This window comes from Sparus aurata, chromosome 17, assembly GCF_900880675.1.
Source record: "Sparus aurata chromosome 17, fSpaAur1.1, whole genome shotgun sequence".
Classification (NCBI taxonomy): Eukaryota; Metazoa; Chordata; class Actinopteri; order Spariformes; family Sparidae; genus Sparus; species Sparus aurata.
Window position 1 is genome coordinate 15048199 of NC_044203.1, and position 15793 is coordinate 15063991.

The following is a 15793-nucleotide window of genomic DNA, read 5'->3' on the forward strand; positions in this document are numbered from 1 at the left end:
TCCCCTCCTACTGTTGAGGGAGTGTCGAGGAGCTTGCCCAGACTGCCGTTCACTTTGACGGTCTTTTTGGGCACAGCTGAAACGTGGTTACAAAGATATGTAACAGGGGCAGGATAATTTACAGTTTCTAAAATGACATCTGTGCACTCAAACAGTTAAAGTTCACTCGGAATGTAAAAATTGTAAATGACCCCAAGCCTCTTTCTCTGCCTCATAATCTCTTTAAAAAAGTCAGGCTCTGGTTAACATGCACAAAATGACGATATTCCTACAAAGCTGCTTACTTCACTAAAGAAAATGAATATTCTACTTATATTCCTGTTTACATGCAGCAGTGCATGCAACTCCAATTAATGAACACTGCTTGCTTCCCTCTTTCATTCCTTCAGCCACCATCTTGAAAAGGTCAGTGTTTATACTGCAATATTTCTGCATACCCCAAAAGCTGTTGATATCCAAGAATGCTCCTACAACCTGAATAATACTGGCACATCCCACATGTCTTAATCAAAAATTGTGACATTCGTAATAAGGCCTTAGTTAGAAATTCTCAATGGAATATGTTTACGTGACTCTTGTACTTTTGTAATATGGTATTCTGAATATTAGTGGAAAACTAGTGTGCACGTACATGCAGTCATTGTTTTGTTATGACGTTTAGGGTCGGGTTTAAACTTGCTACCACCCCCATTGATACTGACAGACATGGAGTGATATTGTGTACATAGCCAAGAGAGAGTTTTACCTTCCTCAGCCGTCCGGAGGTGGTCGTAGCTCTAATTGCAGCCAGAAGAGCAGATCTCTCATTCTCCTCCTCAACATAAGATGCTGTCTTCATGCTGCTGGGACCAGGTGTGGTCATCTAAAAAGAAAATTGAAAGAAAATCAAAATCCCTTTTTTCCTCCTCCAGACAACACAATCATTCAGACTGTGCTGAATTTAAGCAAATGGTGTAATTGTACTACTGTTGTTTGGGTAGATTCCACTGCGGTGCTGCACTTTGTTTATTTTGATCTCACCTTCTTGAGCCTATCCCTGCCTCCGCCTGTCTGAATTGCCTCCATCAGGCTGGTGTGCAGAGACGTGTCTTTCTCAACAGATTTACAAATGACTGGTCTGAACTTTTTCACTGGGCCAAACAGTGTCACGGGTGGAGGCGCAGGCGTCACACCACTGTCAACCACTGTCACAGACGGCTGCGGTTTCGCATCAGGTGTTGGTCGCGTGTCTACCTTCAGCAAGTCTCTCGTGTTCTGAGGACAAGATGTGGAGTATTAAGTACAGTTTTACAACAGTTACAATTTTGCTGTAAAGACGATTTAAAATGTTTGTTTTTCAAGAGACCCACAACATGAAATACAGTATTTATACTACATGTTTTACTCACACTTGTCTGGCCTTGTGACACAGTCTTGGGGATTGCGGATGGTTTGGCAGATGAATGTGGAGGACTCCTTTCGGCAGGGCTGGAGCTTCTGGGCAGAATATGTTCACCATTATCTCTGTCATTATTGGCGGTCATATTTATTTGGGTGGGGCCAGTGGACTGAAAGCGCTTATTCTTGGTTGTTTCTGTTTCCAGTGTATTAGAGTTTCCTTTGATGGATCCAGCGCTACTACCAAATCCTCCCCTGTCCGATCTCACTTCGGCAAAATCCCTCTGGCTATCTGACACATACTCCGGGAAGCTCATAGACCTATTCGGGCCGGGAGGGTTGGATTTAAAAGCGGATTCATTCTCCTTATTATCTGACAAAGATAACTGGGAAGACTGGTGTGGATTCACTTGTATGGACCGGCCTGATCTCTGGAAACCAACAGTCTGTGTTCTCAAAGAGGCAGAGGAATCAGGTACGTGACAGCTGGGTGTAGCTGAGGTCTTACTGTATTTAGTGATGGCAGATGCCACGTATTGGCTTGAGGTTCTTCTTGATGGTTTGAGGAAAAAGAGGTCTTTTCTCATGTCTGGAAGGATAGGAGGAGGAAGGGTTGGTTTATTAATTGGCTTGGACACTGAAATCTTGCTCTCCACCTCTAGCTGCTCCTCTTTTGCAACTCTGATGTTTTTCGCTGGTTCTTTAGCTTCTTCTTCAACTATCACTTTAGGCTGGAGTCTCTCCACAGGTTTATTAAGTGGAGTTTGCATCACTTTCAGGTCCTCACCGTTACTGGTCTTCATTGTAGTTTCTGAGATTGCAGTAGGAGTACTTTTTAGGCCATCTGTGCTCTCCTTAGTCTTATCAATGAGACCTCTGTTCTGGGCAACTTCACTTTCTTGTTTCTCAGTTGAGCACCAAAAAGCTTTGGCTTTTCCAACAAGTTGAGACCCCTCACTGTTATTCATTCCCAGCTCTGAAGAGCCACTCACTTTGTTCCTGTAGATACCCGCTCTCACCATGTTTCCTTGATCGTCAATCCTAATGGCACCGACAGTTGATGTGGCAGCTGGCACTCCCGTAGCAGCTTGTAAGACGGCGGGCTTGGGTGGGACCACAGTGAACGTTTTCATACCGAAGCGTGATGTGACGTTGCGAGTGATTTTACCATGTAAAGCATTTGAGCTGGAGTTATTTTGGTTATCTCTGTGTACCTCTTCTTCTCTTTCTGTAGACACTGTTTTCTGAATGTTTGGTGGAAGAACAGGTTTCTTCTCTTGAACGGACATAGTGTTACTTTTCACAGGATCAGGTTTGATCTCAGTGCTCTTGCTGTATTTCTGCAGGTCAGCATTAGATTTTACTGCTGATGTTGTTCTTTGTTTATCCTTTTTCACAACACTGGTGTCAGTGATCTCTTTTGTTTTTGTCTCTAGTATCTTTCCTTCCTTTTTATCACCTTTAGACTTCTTCTCCTTTGACTTACTGGGCTGCGTAGTATTTTCACTGTGGCTTTTATTACTGTCAGCAGCTGTACAAGCATTGTTGTTTTTGTTCTTTGTCTCTTCGCTGGACTGGCGACCAAAGCCTGGACCTGTGGTAAGACAAAAGTAGCAAAGCCAAAAAAATATATATAAATGAGATACATGAAAGTTTTTAACTGTCTTGTACTAATACCACTGAGCCTGAATAAATGCCTCTAAAGGTAACTATAGCTGGTGACATGTCAGCTACTGTATGATCTATTGATATTGATTGCTGTTCTTCTTACCTTTGCTGCCAGCAGATTCAGTCCTGGTCAGTGACTTTCCCTCACTTTCAACAATGTTATGCTCATATTCCTCCAGTACTTCATCTATGGCTGTGACTGGCACATCCATGTCCACTACAGACACTGGCACCTCATTGCTGTCTGTGGACATGGTATAGGGAGTCTTCTTCACTGAAACTATATCTATGTGGTCTGGAAAAGGGGAACAGATTAAGGGGTTAAGAGATAATACTTTTTAGGAATATTTCCATGGCTACAACTGATCAAAACTGACAGAGTTCGGAGCAGTCACCTGTGGTCAATGTTTTAAACCTATGTCTAATCCATGGCATGCCTCCTCACCTGCAAGGTTTGCTTCAAAATCAGCCAAAGTCTGATGGAGCTGGGCTGTGAGCTCTGGGTCATCTTCATAGCTGTCCTTTAACCTGCCTGACTTTGTCTGTGGGTTGATGTCATTGTCCCTGAGGATGGTACATACAAATTAGTGTTATAAAGACATTAAAACACACGCACACAGTCCCATTACATTTGTAATGCAAACAAGAAATCAGTGCATGGGGACAGCCGCAACACAGCACTACCCATGACTCCATAATTTTTTATTAACAGTCACCACCTAACAGCTGTTATGAACTGCTTATTTGATGCTGTTGTTAAATCCAGCACTCTTCCCGTTACTAATCTGCCACAGAAACCAAAAGGCTAAATACAGTTCAGTAGTAGTAGAGAGAAAACAAATGTGTTTGTTTGAAATATTTTGGCTTGTTCAAAGTTGAATTTTATTTTTACTGGAGCGTGCTGGCTTTGAGACATGTAGCTGTAAAGATACTATTACCACAGTTTAAACTTCCTTCACTCTCTTCAAGGGTTCAGCAGAGCATTCTCATGGGTTACTGGCATATTAGCCATAACAAATTGCAACAAGAAGGCCAAACCAAATAGAATGAGTCTTGGACTGGTCCTCTTTTCCTCAACGATTCTGAGAAAATGGAGTTACAGTGCTTTCCTGGAATACACAGAGGCCAGAAACATCAGGCCAGACCCAGGATTCATAGGGTTTCTCTGATGAAGACCATCGATCCCAGAATCCCTGTCTGGGCACATTACCATAAACAGTTCACAACAACTTAAAAGGCGAAAAGTGATCTGGGGCAGCACTCATTTTTCCACGAAGCCCTTTGAAAGCGGGCCTAGAACCATAACTATGAAAGCCCAGCACTGAAAGTTGAGGATGCCAGCTTTGGATAAAACTCAGTTTTAACACATGGCCGGAACTGCTCTTGGTTATGACTGCTGGCACAGTTAAAGACTTTGGACAGACTTCTATGGCTGGCTGAAACAGCGACAGTTCACTCTTCAGGTAAAAATACAAGTGTGATACCGTACTCGATCGCCATATGCAAGAATATAACTGATAATCTTCATGCAAGTGTTAGTCCTCTGTGGTTTGGTTGGCTCAAATCGACTGCAAGTTGAATGGCACATGCATTATCTCGCCTGCCAGGAAACCAGGATTTATTAAAATGGATTTTAAAATAAAAGGTGACAGCAATTGGGAAGATTTGAGGTACTTGGAATCTGCAAAAAGCAAATACCAGGAAGCATGTTGCCAGAGAGACAAATGAGTAAGGTAGACACTGAGTCATTCGTATTCTCTTGAGGCCAAAGCAGATGTCTAAATATGACTTTTATCATCTGAATGGCCAAATATCACACCTTAAAATGTATAATATACAGTAAGTGCTTTTCAACTTTATTATACTCTCTGCCACTTTCTGCGTTCTCTATTTGTGATTGCCATGACCTCCTCTCTACCTGTGTCTTGATCCCCATGTGGCACATCCCTCATCGCTGTCACTGGAATTGTCCCGCACTGGTCCCAGCAGTCTCTCTCCTCCGCCTCCGCTACTCCCATCCAGAGACAAACTCCCATCTGGGGATGTAGGTTGGGTGTCAGATAGAGAGCTGACCAAGCCTGAGTCCTCGCCCTCTGCCATGCCCTCAGAGGCAGCGTAACCCTGGTCTGGCAGGCTGCTTCCGCCGCTGCTGCTTCCCAAGGACATGGTCTCCTCCTCGGGTGTTTCAGTTTCTGGTTTCTGTTCAGTGACTGTGGAGCTCTGCATGGAGTGGAGCCAAGCTGGGAGAGCAAAGGAACATCTTAGCATCAGTACTGGGCGTTATCACTGTCCTTTAAGAATGTCAGCAACTGTTAGTTGCAACTCAACATCAAAAACAATGGCTTTCCAATGGAAAAGTTGTGTATGGTGAAAAGCTTTATGTTTTTACTCACACCATGCATGAACTTTTCGGCCTTATTTAAATTTTCTTTAATCAACAAACCTTGAAAGACTTTTGATACCTGAGAAAGCGCAGAGAAAAATTACACACCAAATCATTTCCGAATGATCTGATATCACCATTTGTCCGAGTTTGTTTGAAAAGAAGCACAGGATGCAGAGCGAGCAAGAGATGGGAGGAAAGGGGGGGGGGAGAAAACGTGGAGAGGAATTATTTTCGTCAAAATTCACCACCAAACACACACACACAAACCAGAAAACACAGGCCAAATATAAAAACGCAAGCCGGGACCACAACCACTTGCGGCTTGATAAAACAGCTTTAATGATCTGTGGGTGGATTTACTGTAAACAAACCCTTTTAATTAGATTTTTACAGTACTGTTTAAGGTTCCAGTGAAAGATAGTACTGCTTCAAACCCTCTCATCTCTTTAGTACAGTCATGCTCTGGTCAGTGCTGTGGGTTTTGGAGAACCTATTTAGTCTGTCACTGATCTCATTGAACTCTAGGCCAAGAGAATAAAAATCAATGTACCATTTGTTGGGTTTTCAGCAGCCTGGCCAGCATGCACATCACTGGAAACTCAACAGGGGATTCTTTAAAATAAGTTCAACCTGGTTTATAACATCAGGTGTCTGTGAGTCTGTGCATGTATTTGGGCATTTATTGTGCTCCAATATGTCTTCCTGTGTGTGTGTGTGTGTGTGTGTGAGACTTTGTGTGTGCACACTAGGCCTGTCAGTTTTGGGCCCGGTCCTAATGGTGTGGAGAGAACAGTCAGTTCCAGGAGATGTGGTGATGACTCACAGGGCTGTCCTCCCAGCGCCTTCCCAGCAACAGCTTAGTCATGCCAGCAACAGCCACAATCAGCACACACACACACACGCACACACACACACACATGCACAGACAAGTGCATGTATGCTCACACTGTCTTATGCCTGCGTATGTTTACACACATATGCTTAACAGGTTAACATCCACACACAGTTCTAAAACTTCCAGCACTAAGGGGAGATTAGGCACATGCTTCAGTTAAAGCCAAACAGTGTCCCAAGCAAATCAATACCGTGACGTGTTATTTGTCAAAGTCTAACTGTGGCAATCCATGCACGATGCCAAACCCAAGTCTTTTTGTGATGCAGTCTTCAACTGTTTAATTGAAAAATGTCTTTCAAACATACACAGGTTGACTTTACAGTGAGTTCTCCGTCAACTCTACAGGCTCAGTAAGCACACATCCTCTTACAAGGCAACACATTTGCACCACAACTCAACGGCTTAGCAGGCCTACGTGCAGAAGATAAATCATACCTCACATAAAAACTGGATTACTGTAAATTTCACATTAATAATAAAACCAGATCTGCCTTGTGCAATGCTGTAATCAGAGCCAAAAGTTAACCATCATCTCAAATTCTACTTCCCAGAAAAACGATTAGATTCTGTGAAACCACAATAGTTTAATTCATATGGTACATAACAAGAGATGAGATTAAAATAAGAGTTCAATCTTCTTGTTATAGTCTACCACACATTTTTATGGCATATTTGCGCAATAATACAGTGCTCATCATTGTAACCAAGTTGGTTCTGCGACTCGACTGTGACTTAAAGCCAGGTTTATTGCAGTTTTTCAGCCCAAAAATCCCCCAAATCACTTTTTTTCTCTGGATCCAAACAATTAACCCCTTATTCAGACAGGACGTAACAACAGAAGGGTAATTCTGGATCCATAGCCATTATTTTAAAAACAAGCTTTGAAGCATTCGTGCAACGGTAAGCTTTCACACTAATAATAACAAATGTTTTACAACAAATCAATGTGGTGTGCCGGTCTCTTTTCTACGTAGACTGTGATGAGCTACCTTTGTCTTTGATATTCATAAGTCACCACTACCTAAAAGCAACATGTCACTGATAGATCACCCTTTCCATAATATTGCCAAAGGCAGCCTCTCAGGTTTCGAAACCAAGCAACAACACCAGGAACAGAGAGAGAAACATACACTGCCCAACTATCGATCTGCAGATATCACATCACCAAAATATTGGCTGATAGGTATCACATGGCCTTGCCTCATAGCCCCATCCCAGCATGTCACTCATCAATCACAGGGTAACTTGATACGTCCATGGTTTAGCTCATCTGTCACTGTACAGTCCTCTGACCACATTCTGTGTCCACTTTTAACTCAGCTCTGAGCTCATGCACAATCGATAACAACCAGCAGATCAAGTTGAAATGCAAAACCACCAACAGTATGTACATTCATTTGTAAAAAAAAGAAAAGAAAAGACAAAAAAAAGGAAAATCAACAGAGAAACAACAGTGCTTTAAGAGTGAGATTGGAGAGAACAACTTGCTTTCACTTGGAGCATTTTGTGTCCTCAACAGATCGAAGAATCACAAAGACAAAGGTTGCTGCAAAGTGGCTCCTGTGAGGTTCTGTGACACCGAGTGAAAGCAAGTGATAGAAGTGAGACCATTCAAATTTTGATGGCAATAAGACCATGACAACAAATACAAGAGAAAAACAGAAACAGTATAAAATTTCACAAGAGAATGCGAGCAGGGTGGTGAAGAAGGGAGGAGACGAAGCAAAGGGAACTGAAGAAAGCGGACTGCCGGACGAAGGAACGGGTCGAGCCGGACAGAGACTTCAGGAGTGTTTGGAGCGCAGACGCACAGGCCCACAGCAGTACACTACAAAGTTGGGTGTGGGGTAGGGAGTAAAGAAAAGAAAAGACGAGATTTGAGATGGAAAGATTGTAAACATTGCACAGCATCCAGAGGAAAACCTAGACGTAAAGAAAGAGCAGTGAAATGCAGAATAATAGTATTTCAGCCATCTAGTCTTCCACTATACATCTAATATAATTCTATGTACGGTTTTAATGCAACCAAAAAGGCACTCCAGTTGATTGCGGTTGACCCCAGCCCTGACCTTTTGGACCAACAAGAAATAACATGGCTTAAGGGTTGACATTTATAGATATGAAGCACCTTGACCTCACATGGTACCAGTATCACTTAACAACTCAGCTGCCCCGGGTTGCTGATGGAAAGAGTGAGATGGAAAGCATGTGTGAGGGCAGAGTTCAGCATTCACATGCATCAACAGGATCGGCAGTGAAAGATAGGTGCAAAAATACAAACTCTGAGAGGGACAAAGGAGATTTGAGTTAGAAAACCAGGAGAGCAGCTTCTAGGAAAGGAGAGAAAAAACCCCAGAGCGAAGGAGAGGGAGACGCGGTCCATCTGGAACCTACACTGGGGAGCCTCGTCCTCTGCCTCCACGGGACTCTGTGGGGAGTTGCTTTCTGTGGGCTCTATGTGAGGGGAGGATGGGATAGGGGGTAAGACAAGCTCTGGTGGCTCCTGGGCTGGGGAACGACGAGGTTTGGGTGGCGCTGGTCGATCAGCGGTTCCTGCAGGAGAAACAGCATGCAGGCAGGGCAGGCACTGATGGTCATGTTTGTAAAAAAAAATAAATGGGACGTGAAACAAAAACATTGTACATGCAAACTTTTTTGCAAACTGAAAGTAGCACAGAAACTGTTACGTAATCACCAAGATCTGTGTTTTTTATTTATTCTGGCAACGTCCTCTGTCTTCTTGTGCTGCGTTCTTGGTATTCAAACAGTGGCGTCTTTATCCTCGGATTTTCTGGTTTGAGTTTCTGTGGGCAGAACTCCTTCCTTTGTCTACTACCATGAAGGTTATCACTGTTAAGGTACGGTAAGCTAGTGTTTACAGTACTTTTATTTGTTCAGGTTTTTACCATTGCTCCTGTGGAATTTTCCAATTTACCTGACCATGTATTTAGTGGAGGGTTCAGCCTTGGCAACAAAAGTCTAGCAGAGTATCAGCTGGAGTTTCAAGCCAAGAAAAAAGTAAATGCCTGAGAATAACATTATATGTGTGGTAGAATTGGAACTGTTTTATGTCTTTGTTATGTACTCTTCCACTGGGGCTCTAAGTATTCAGTAAAATCTAGCTTATAAAAACTTGTCAGGTGTTACACATTTTCTATTAATTCTAAATAAATAGATAAGCAGATAAGATTGCAGTTTAATCAGCTGTCACTGTTGACCACTTTTATCTACCACAATCGAGACATTTGCAGAAAAGACGAATGCAAAAGCTTTCGTGAAATACTGTAGTTATAGGCAAAATAGCTCCAAGTGATGTCAGTGAGTGATAGAGAGTATCTTTGTGTTAATATAAAATGTTACATGTGATTATTACTGAAAGAGTCATACTCTTATTTAGTGTTGGCATCCAATAGCCTGCCCTCATTCTCATGTTTCAACCGTATTTCATTACAAAAATGAATGTGGTGATGTTAACTGAAGTGTGGACTGACAAATAAGGCAAAGTCAATCTGGATAACACACTGGATTGTTGGGGCAAGAGCACACTTACTCACTGTTAAAATATAGCTGCCAACATGTTCTCATAAGACAAGTGATGCATCAGTGTGCCTGTGTCTTAGTCAGCAGGTGCTGTCGATGTGTTTACTCTGTTGTCGACATTAGGAAGGAACTGAAACAGTGTGCAGGGCTGAGATGATAAACAACACCATCATAACCTTGACAGCTTCCTGGAGCAGACACACACACACACACACACACACACACACACACACAATACATTGAAACAGATGCATTTTTTTCTTATTAAAAAAATTAGATTGCAGTTATTTTCTCTCGTATTATTGCTGCTGTGTGTTTCTCTGAATAAGCACACAGACACACACTGCACTGAAGCCTTAGGCATTCTACTTCAATAAAACTATGATTAACGTGGACGCAGTCTCAAAAACAATAGCTCTATATCACTTTGTCAATATCAACCAGTGAATGTGAATGTGTTAACTAGATTTAAAGAGGAATCACTGATTTGCATATTCCTCTGACATATCTGCTTCAGCTTGAAACATTTAAAAAAATGATTGGATGGTTTTATAAATCCAAAGATACTTATTAATACTTTATTGTCCTCTGTTGAAGCTTGATTTCATGGCATGTCATGGTCTGTAACCGCTTTTATCCCTTTTCCAAGGGGTCGCAGGGTTTGTTGCTGGAGCCAATCCCAGCTGCCTACGGGCGAAGGGTACACCCTGGACAAGTCGTCAGCTCATCGCAGGGCCCTCAGGTGCAATTTGGGGTTCAGTATCTTGCTCAAGGACACTTCAACATGCAGCTCAGCTCAGCCTGAGGGAGCCGGGATCTGATCCAGCGACCTTCCGGTCACTAGCCAACCTGCTCTACCCGCTGAGCTACAGCCGCCCCAGCTTGATTTCAAGTTGACATAAATATTAGCATTATGTGTTTCTTCCTGGCTAAAACACAGCATACACACCCATGCATGCTCAAGCATACACACAGAACTTTTAAGCTTTGTAAGAGTTTGAAGAGGCAGTAGAAGAGGCAATGGTGTCGAATAAAAATATACTAATATATATAATTCTATATTGTAGTGTAACTCACTTTTAGTTTCATGGTTTGTGTGTGTGTGCACACTAGGCCTGTCAGTTTTGGGCTCAGTCCATCTCTAGAATAAGATCTCTTGCAAACGGCCTACAGTTTGCACTTTGCTTAAATGACAGACTAACTCAAACTAATAAACTAATAAATGTACTGTGTACATTTCTGTCCCTGCCTATACAAGCACAAGGGCACCACCCTATACTGTACCTGCAGGGTGTAGTTGTCTAGCCCTAACGTGTATACCAGCTATTCATTCACTGCCAAACATGTTCTGCCCATGTATAACGAAAAACCGTTTTCAGGCTGCACTGGAGAATATCTTGTTTATAGTCTCAGCATGCGAAAAGTTGAAGTTGAGGTTGCATGTAGGACAAAAAGGACTGTGAGTATGTGGCTTTTGAAACAAATCCCTTTGACTGCACACTGCAACTCAGTGTATACTTTCTAACACATTGGAAAAGGGAAAGTAGATTGAAAACAGGTAGAAAGTCAAAGCAAAGGAGAGGGTAATGCACTGTCAGCAGTGTCAGAGCAGAAAATGAGAAGCACCAAGGTCTATGAATGTATTAATGATCCTGGTGCTGTCTCTTCCATCCTGTCTAATGCACTAACCTCCTCATACTTCATCCTTTCTCTTACTTTCATCTGCCTGTCCATCATTCTCCCCTCCTTAAAACCCCCTAGTCTCCTTGTTTCTACCTTGCTGCCCTGTCATCCCCGCTGCCAAAACCTTCCCATGCTCCTTTCTCTGAACCTCACTCTGGTACCCTCACCTTTCTCATCCCTTTTTCTGAGGTTTACGGCTCCTCTCATCTCTGCCCCTGTCAGACGAGACAGCCCTCTGCTGCAGTCTCACTTTGCTCCGGAGAAAGATCTAGGTTATATAAAGATCAATACGAGGCCAGCTGGAGTTCAAGTAGATCCTGTTTAAATCTATGATGGATCTGTCTGTCTTTGTATCTGCCAGGTTTAAAGGTTTGTGTGAGCGGCTGAAGGCATATGAGAGCGAGATAAAGAAGAAAAGAAAAAGAGAGAAAGATAGGACGAACGTGAGGGATTGACAAGTGCAAGCGAGAGACAAGGACTGTATTGTCTCATGAGTTATGATGAAAACCAGCTCCACTAGTTCCTGTTACTTCAGCCACACACACGCACACACTCACACACACTGTCAGGTTATGTGCGTCATTCTCGACAGTTTAAGTTTCAGACATGGCAGCAGAGTGACAGCTCTGTCCTCCAGGGCAGGCATTCAGTCATTTTCTAACAGGTAGAAAACTTTAGACTGTCTCAGTTCTTTAACATACAGAGAGTCTCTACCATCACTGTCAAGAGTTCAGTGAAAAAAAAGAAATTTCCACTTGGTTTAAATCCAAGCTAAATTCACAGAGTTACTGATGGAAGTTATCAAAACAAAGAATGTGTATTACAATGATACACAAATATAAAACGCCTCATCGCCTGCGGTGCTGTGTCTGCTTTGTCATTATCAGTATCCCTCACTGTCATTTGGCATTACACCTGTTACTAGCTGCTCTTTGATGTTAGACAATTACTAGAACAAACAGGTTGTGTCATCACTGCCAAAGAAAGAGTGTGATAATTACAGCATGTTTTCAGTAAGCATGACCTTAGGAGTATTAAAGATACATTTCAACATTTTTTTTTGACTGGTTGCTGGTTGTTGTTTCTAGGTCAGGTGCTGTTTTTTTGAGTGTCTGCCATCAGCCATTTTGAAGATATTTACCCATTGCGCTGTGTCTGTTGTTCTCAACTTCTTCCAGTTTCAGGTTTAGGGCCGACTCTGTCTCAGACCTGGAGCTGCTGGCTGAGGTCGCTTCCTGTTCTGTTATGATAGCTGTGCTGCTGGATTCCTCCATCCTGCTGCTGGAGCTTTTCGCATTGGGTTGGACCCGCACGGACCCGCTCACTGTGCTGCTGGTGAGGCTGCTGCATTGAGAGCCGGTCTGGTCCAGGTCAGCGTCTGAGTCGTCAAGGCTGTGGCTGAGTTCAGAGCTGGAGTCCTGGACAGCCAGGCTGTCAGAGGTGCTGCTGCTCGGGGTCGGAGAGCTGGGAGTTGGGGTGGCAGCGCACACAGTTGGAGGTTGCACTTCAGCTTTTAAGGGGGCTGGTTTTACTGTTTGCGTTACCACAGTGGCAGCAGAGACGGTGGTTGACTGTGCCACCTTGGTACGGGAGGCTGGGGTAGGTGTTTCATCAGTGTGGCTATCACTGATGGGAGTGGCAGAGGTTGAAGTGTCGTCAGGGCCTGGGGTGATGGAAGCTGGGGTGGGAGGAGGGGCTGGAGCCTTTCTTTTCCTCTGCTGGCTTTCTGAGCCAAGGCCCATCTGATAGAATTTGAGGGAGAGAAAAGGAGAGAGACGGTAGACAGTTAATTTATGTGAGCACCTTGTGCATTTCTGTGTGTGTGTGTGGGTGTGTGTGTTGTGTGAGTGTGTGGTCTAACGATAAATCAGCCTGTCTACCAAGACTGAAGTAGAGTTTACCACTGAGTAATTAAACCAAGAGGAGTTCTGGCAGGCATCCTGAAATCAAACATCCAAGTGCCAACATTCCTTTTAAATTATCATACAACAAGACATATAACGTCTGGCAGCAATACAGTGTATCTGATGCAGTGGTACTGTGATAGCACTTATTGATAATGTATGTTTATTTTACTTACTTTCTCCTGCTTATTCAAGGGACATCAGCCATGATTCAAACGTATGATGTCTTGCTAAATGACTCGTAATACTGACTCACTGATCACTTCAGGGGTTGAAGTGACAGCCGTTATTCGCAAAATTATGTAATATCTTCCGTGTGTGTGCAAACACGCAACAAAAAACATGTCATGTTGATCCTGTTGCACCAGTACGCCATCAATTCAGTTCAAACACATTAATTGGCAAGCTACAACTAAAGTCACTTAGGCAAGAAGTCGTTTATAGGGAAAAAGTCAAATAATATCAAGTGACATTTGGCTCAGTAGGAACAAGTGGTTCAATCTGTCAATGGATGTTTCATAACATTAATCCTGTTTTATGTCTTGCATAATGACTGTGATGGAAAAAGAAACAATAAATTCAGACTGGTTGGAGCTGGTTTTAGAAAGAACCTAACTGAAAAGGAAAACAGAAGAGGAAAAAGAGAGAAATAAAAAAAGGGGGGGGGGGGACGACAAACTAAGTGGGAAATTCTCAGTTTTCTTCCACAGGGAGATGAGACCATTCACACCATCCCGTGCAAACTGATCTCACTCTCTGTGAAGTCAGATTTCTTAGAATCAATTTAAAAATGCTATGGGCAGGTTTCAACAGTGTGGATGTCCTGATTTCTAAAAAAAAATCCCAATTACTACTGCTGGTGCGTTCAACTTTTTCTTCACTTTGAAACTCAACAGAGAACATGCCCAGAGCTGCATGTTGCGTTGCATCATGCAGCAGGACAAGAGTGGCAGAGAGAGAGAGATCAGGCCACCTTGCCTTTCTGCATGCAAACTGAGTTCACACATGTGAACTCAATGAACCCACTACATGCATATCCAAATGGCCCCCCAACTGGTTGTCTTTATCTTTCTTGGTCTCCCGCTTCTCTTCCTCTCTGGCATCCATACATACATGAATACAGACATACCAGTGAATGTGGGCCAAAGTTGAGGCTGAAATGGATGACTGACTTGCCTATGAAGATAGATGTGTGTGAGTGTGCATGCATGTGTGCGAGTATGTTCATGCTTGTGTTCCCTGCAGAGTGAAACATAAGACTGCGGCCAAGCCCTGCTATGAGAGGAGGAGAGCTGTGGCCGCAACACACACATGCACACAACACGTGTTTTTTGTGTGACTGTATGGGTGCATGCACTCTCTCACATATGCACATGAGAAGGAGCAGCATATCTCATATCTCAGGCCGAGCTGGGGTGTATGGATTAGCGGGTTGCTGACGGTTGCAGGGTTAAGTGTGTGCTGCTCTCATGGGCTTTTTGGCGCCACGACTGGGAACGCAGCATGTACTTAAGATTGTTAAAGACTGAAGCCAAAACTCTAAACTCTGTATTACACCACATTCATGGTCACATTATACATAAAGTTAAGCTGACTATGATTATGTATACACTGTGTTTATCTGTAATGTTTACTGATTTTACTGCAGCTTCTTTCTCAAAACGATGTTACACAGAGGAGAAAACCTATATATCACCAGGAAAGATGTTTGGTTTTTTTTGTCCATGTTGGAGAAACGAACACTCACTCTTTCAACAGCTACGCATGTATTGCTGCAATCTAAAGGCAGGATCTGGCCACTTCTGCTCATGTCTTAAGTCAACCTTGTGTCATGACGTCACAAGTCAAGTCACAACAAGACAACGGACAGCCAAAGTATCAAGTGGATTCTCCAGTCCTGTCACCCGTAAGTACAGTCATGACATATTGGACTGAATCACAAGCAGGGACAATGTCAAATGAAATCAATACAAAGTTGAGTGAACAGTTCTTTCGCTGTAGACAGTGAAAGACACAGATTAAATCCATATATGTCAACGTCGAGACGCTGAACTCTTTTCTATTCCCATTGACTGGTTTTGACATTGATTAATCACACAGCAGAGACAAGACAGACATTCAGAAGTTTTTCATTCGCACAAGGAGCCAGATTCATGGATCGCATTGTGTTGTATTAAATATCTACAGGGCTCAAAAAAACAAAGGCCTTCCCCACTGCATGTCTTATCTGAGAAAATACAATCAACAAGTCACCAGAAGTCCATTTATTTCTGATGATATCAGACATCTTTAGAACCATCTAATTATCTGATTTCCTTGTTTCCATACCAATCGGACTTC

At 42.9% G+C, this 15793-nt stretch overlaps 1 protein-coding gene across 7 annotated transcripts in view; it reads right to left on the reverse strand.

Annotated features, from left to right (window-relative positions):
• The window catches only part of cobl (cordon-bleu WH2 repeat protein), a 59273-nt gene that overhangs the window by 4555 nt on the left and 38925 nt on the right, over positions 1–15793 (reverse strand). For 6 of the 7 annotated variants that reach the window (XM_030393990.1, XM_030393988.1, XM_030393989.1 and 3 more), the window contains 8 exons: positions 12691–13291; positions 8721–8879; positions 4964–5285; positions 3491–3609; positions 3149–3340; positions 1389–2971; positions 1021–1254; positions 746–862 (listed from right to left, as the gene is read on the reverse strand). In XM_030393990.1, the coding sequence (XP_030249850.1) occupies positions 746–862; positions 1021–1254; positions 1389–2971; positions 3149–3340; positions 3491–3609; positions 4964–5285; positions 8721–8879; positions 12691–13291 (3327 nt within the window). The remainder of the gene's footprint in view (positions 1–745; positions 863–1020; positions 1255–1388; positions 2972–3148; positions 3341–3490; positions 3610–4963; positions 5286–8720; positions 8880–12690; positions 13292–15793) is intronic. The other variant, XM_030393991.1, reaches the window with a different exon arrangement.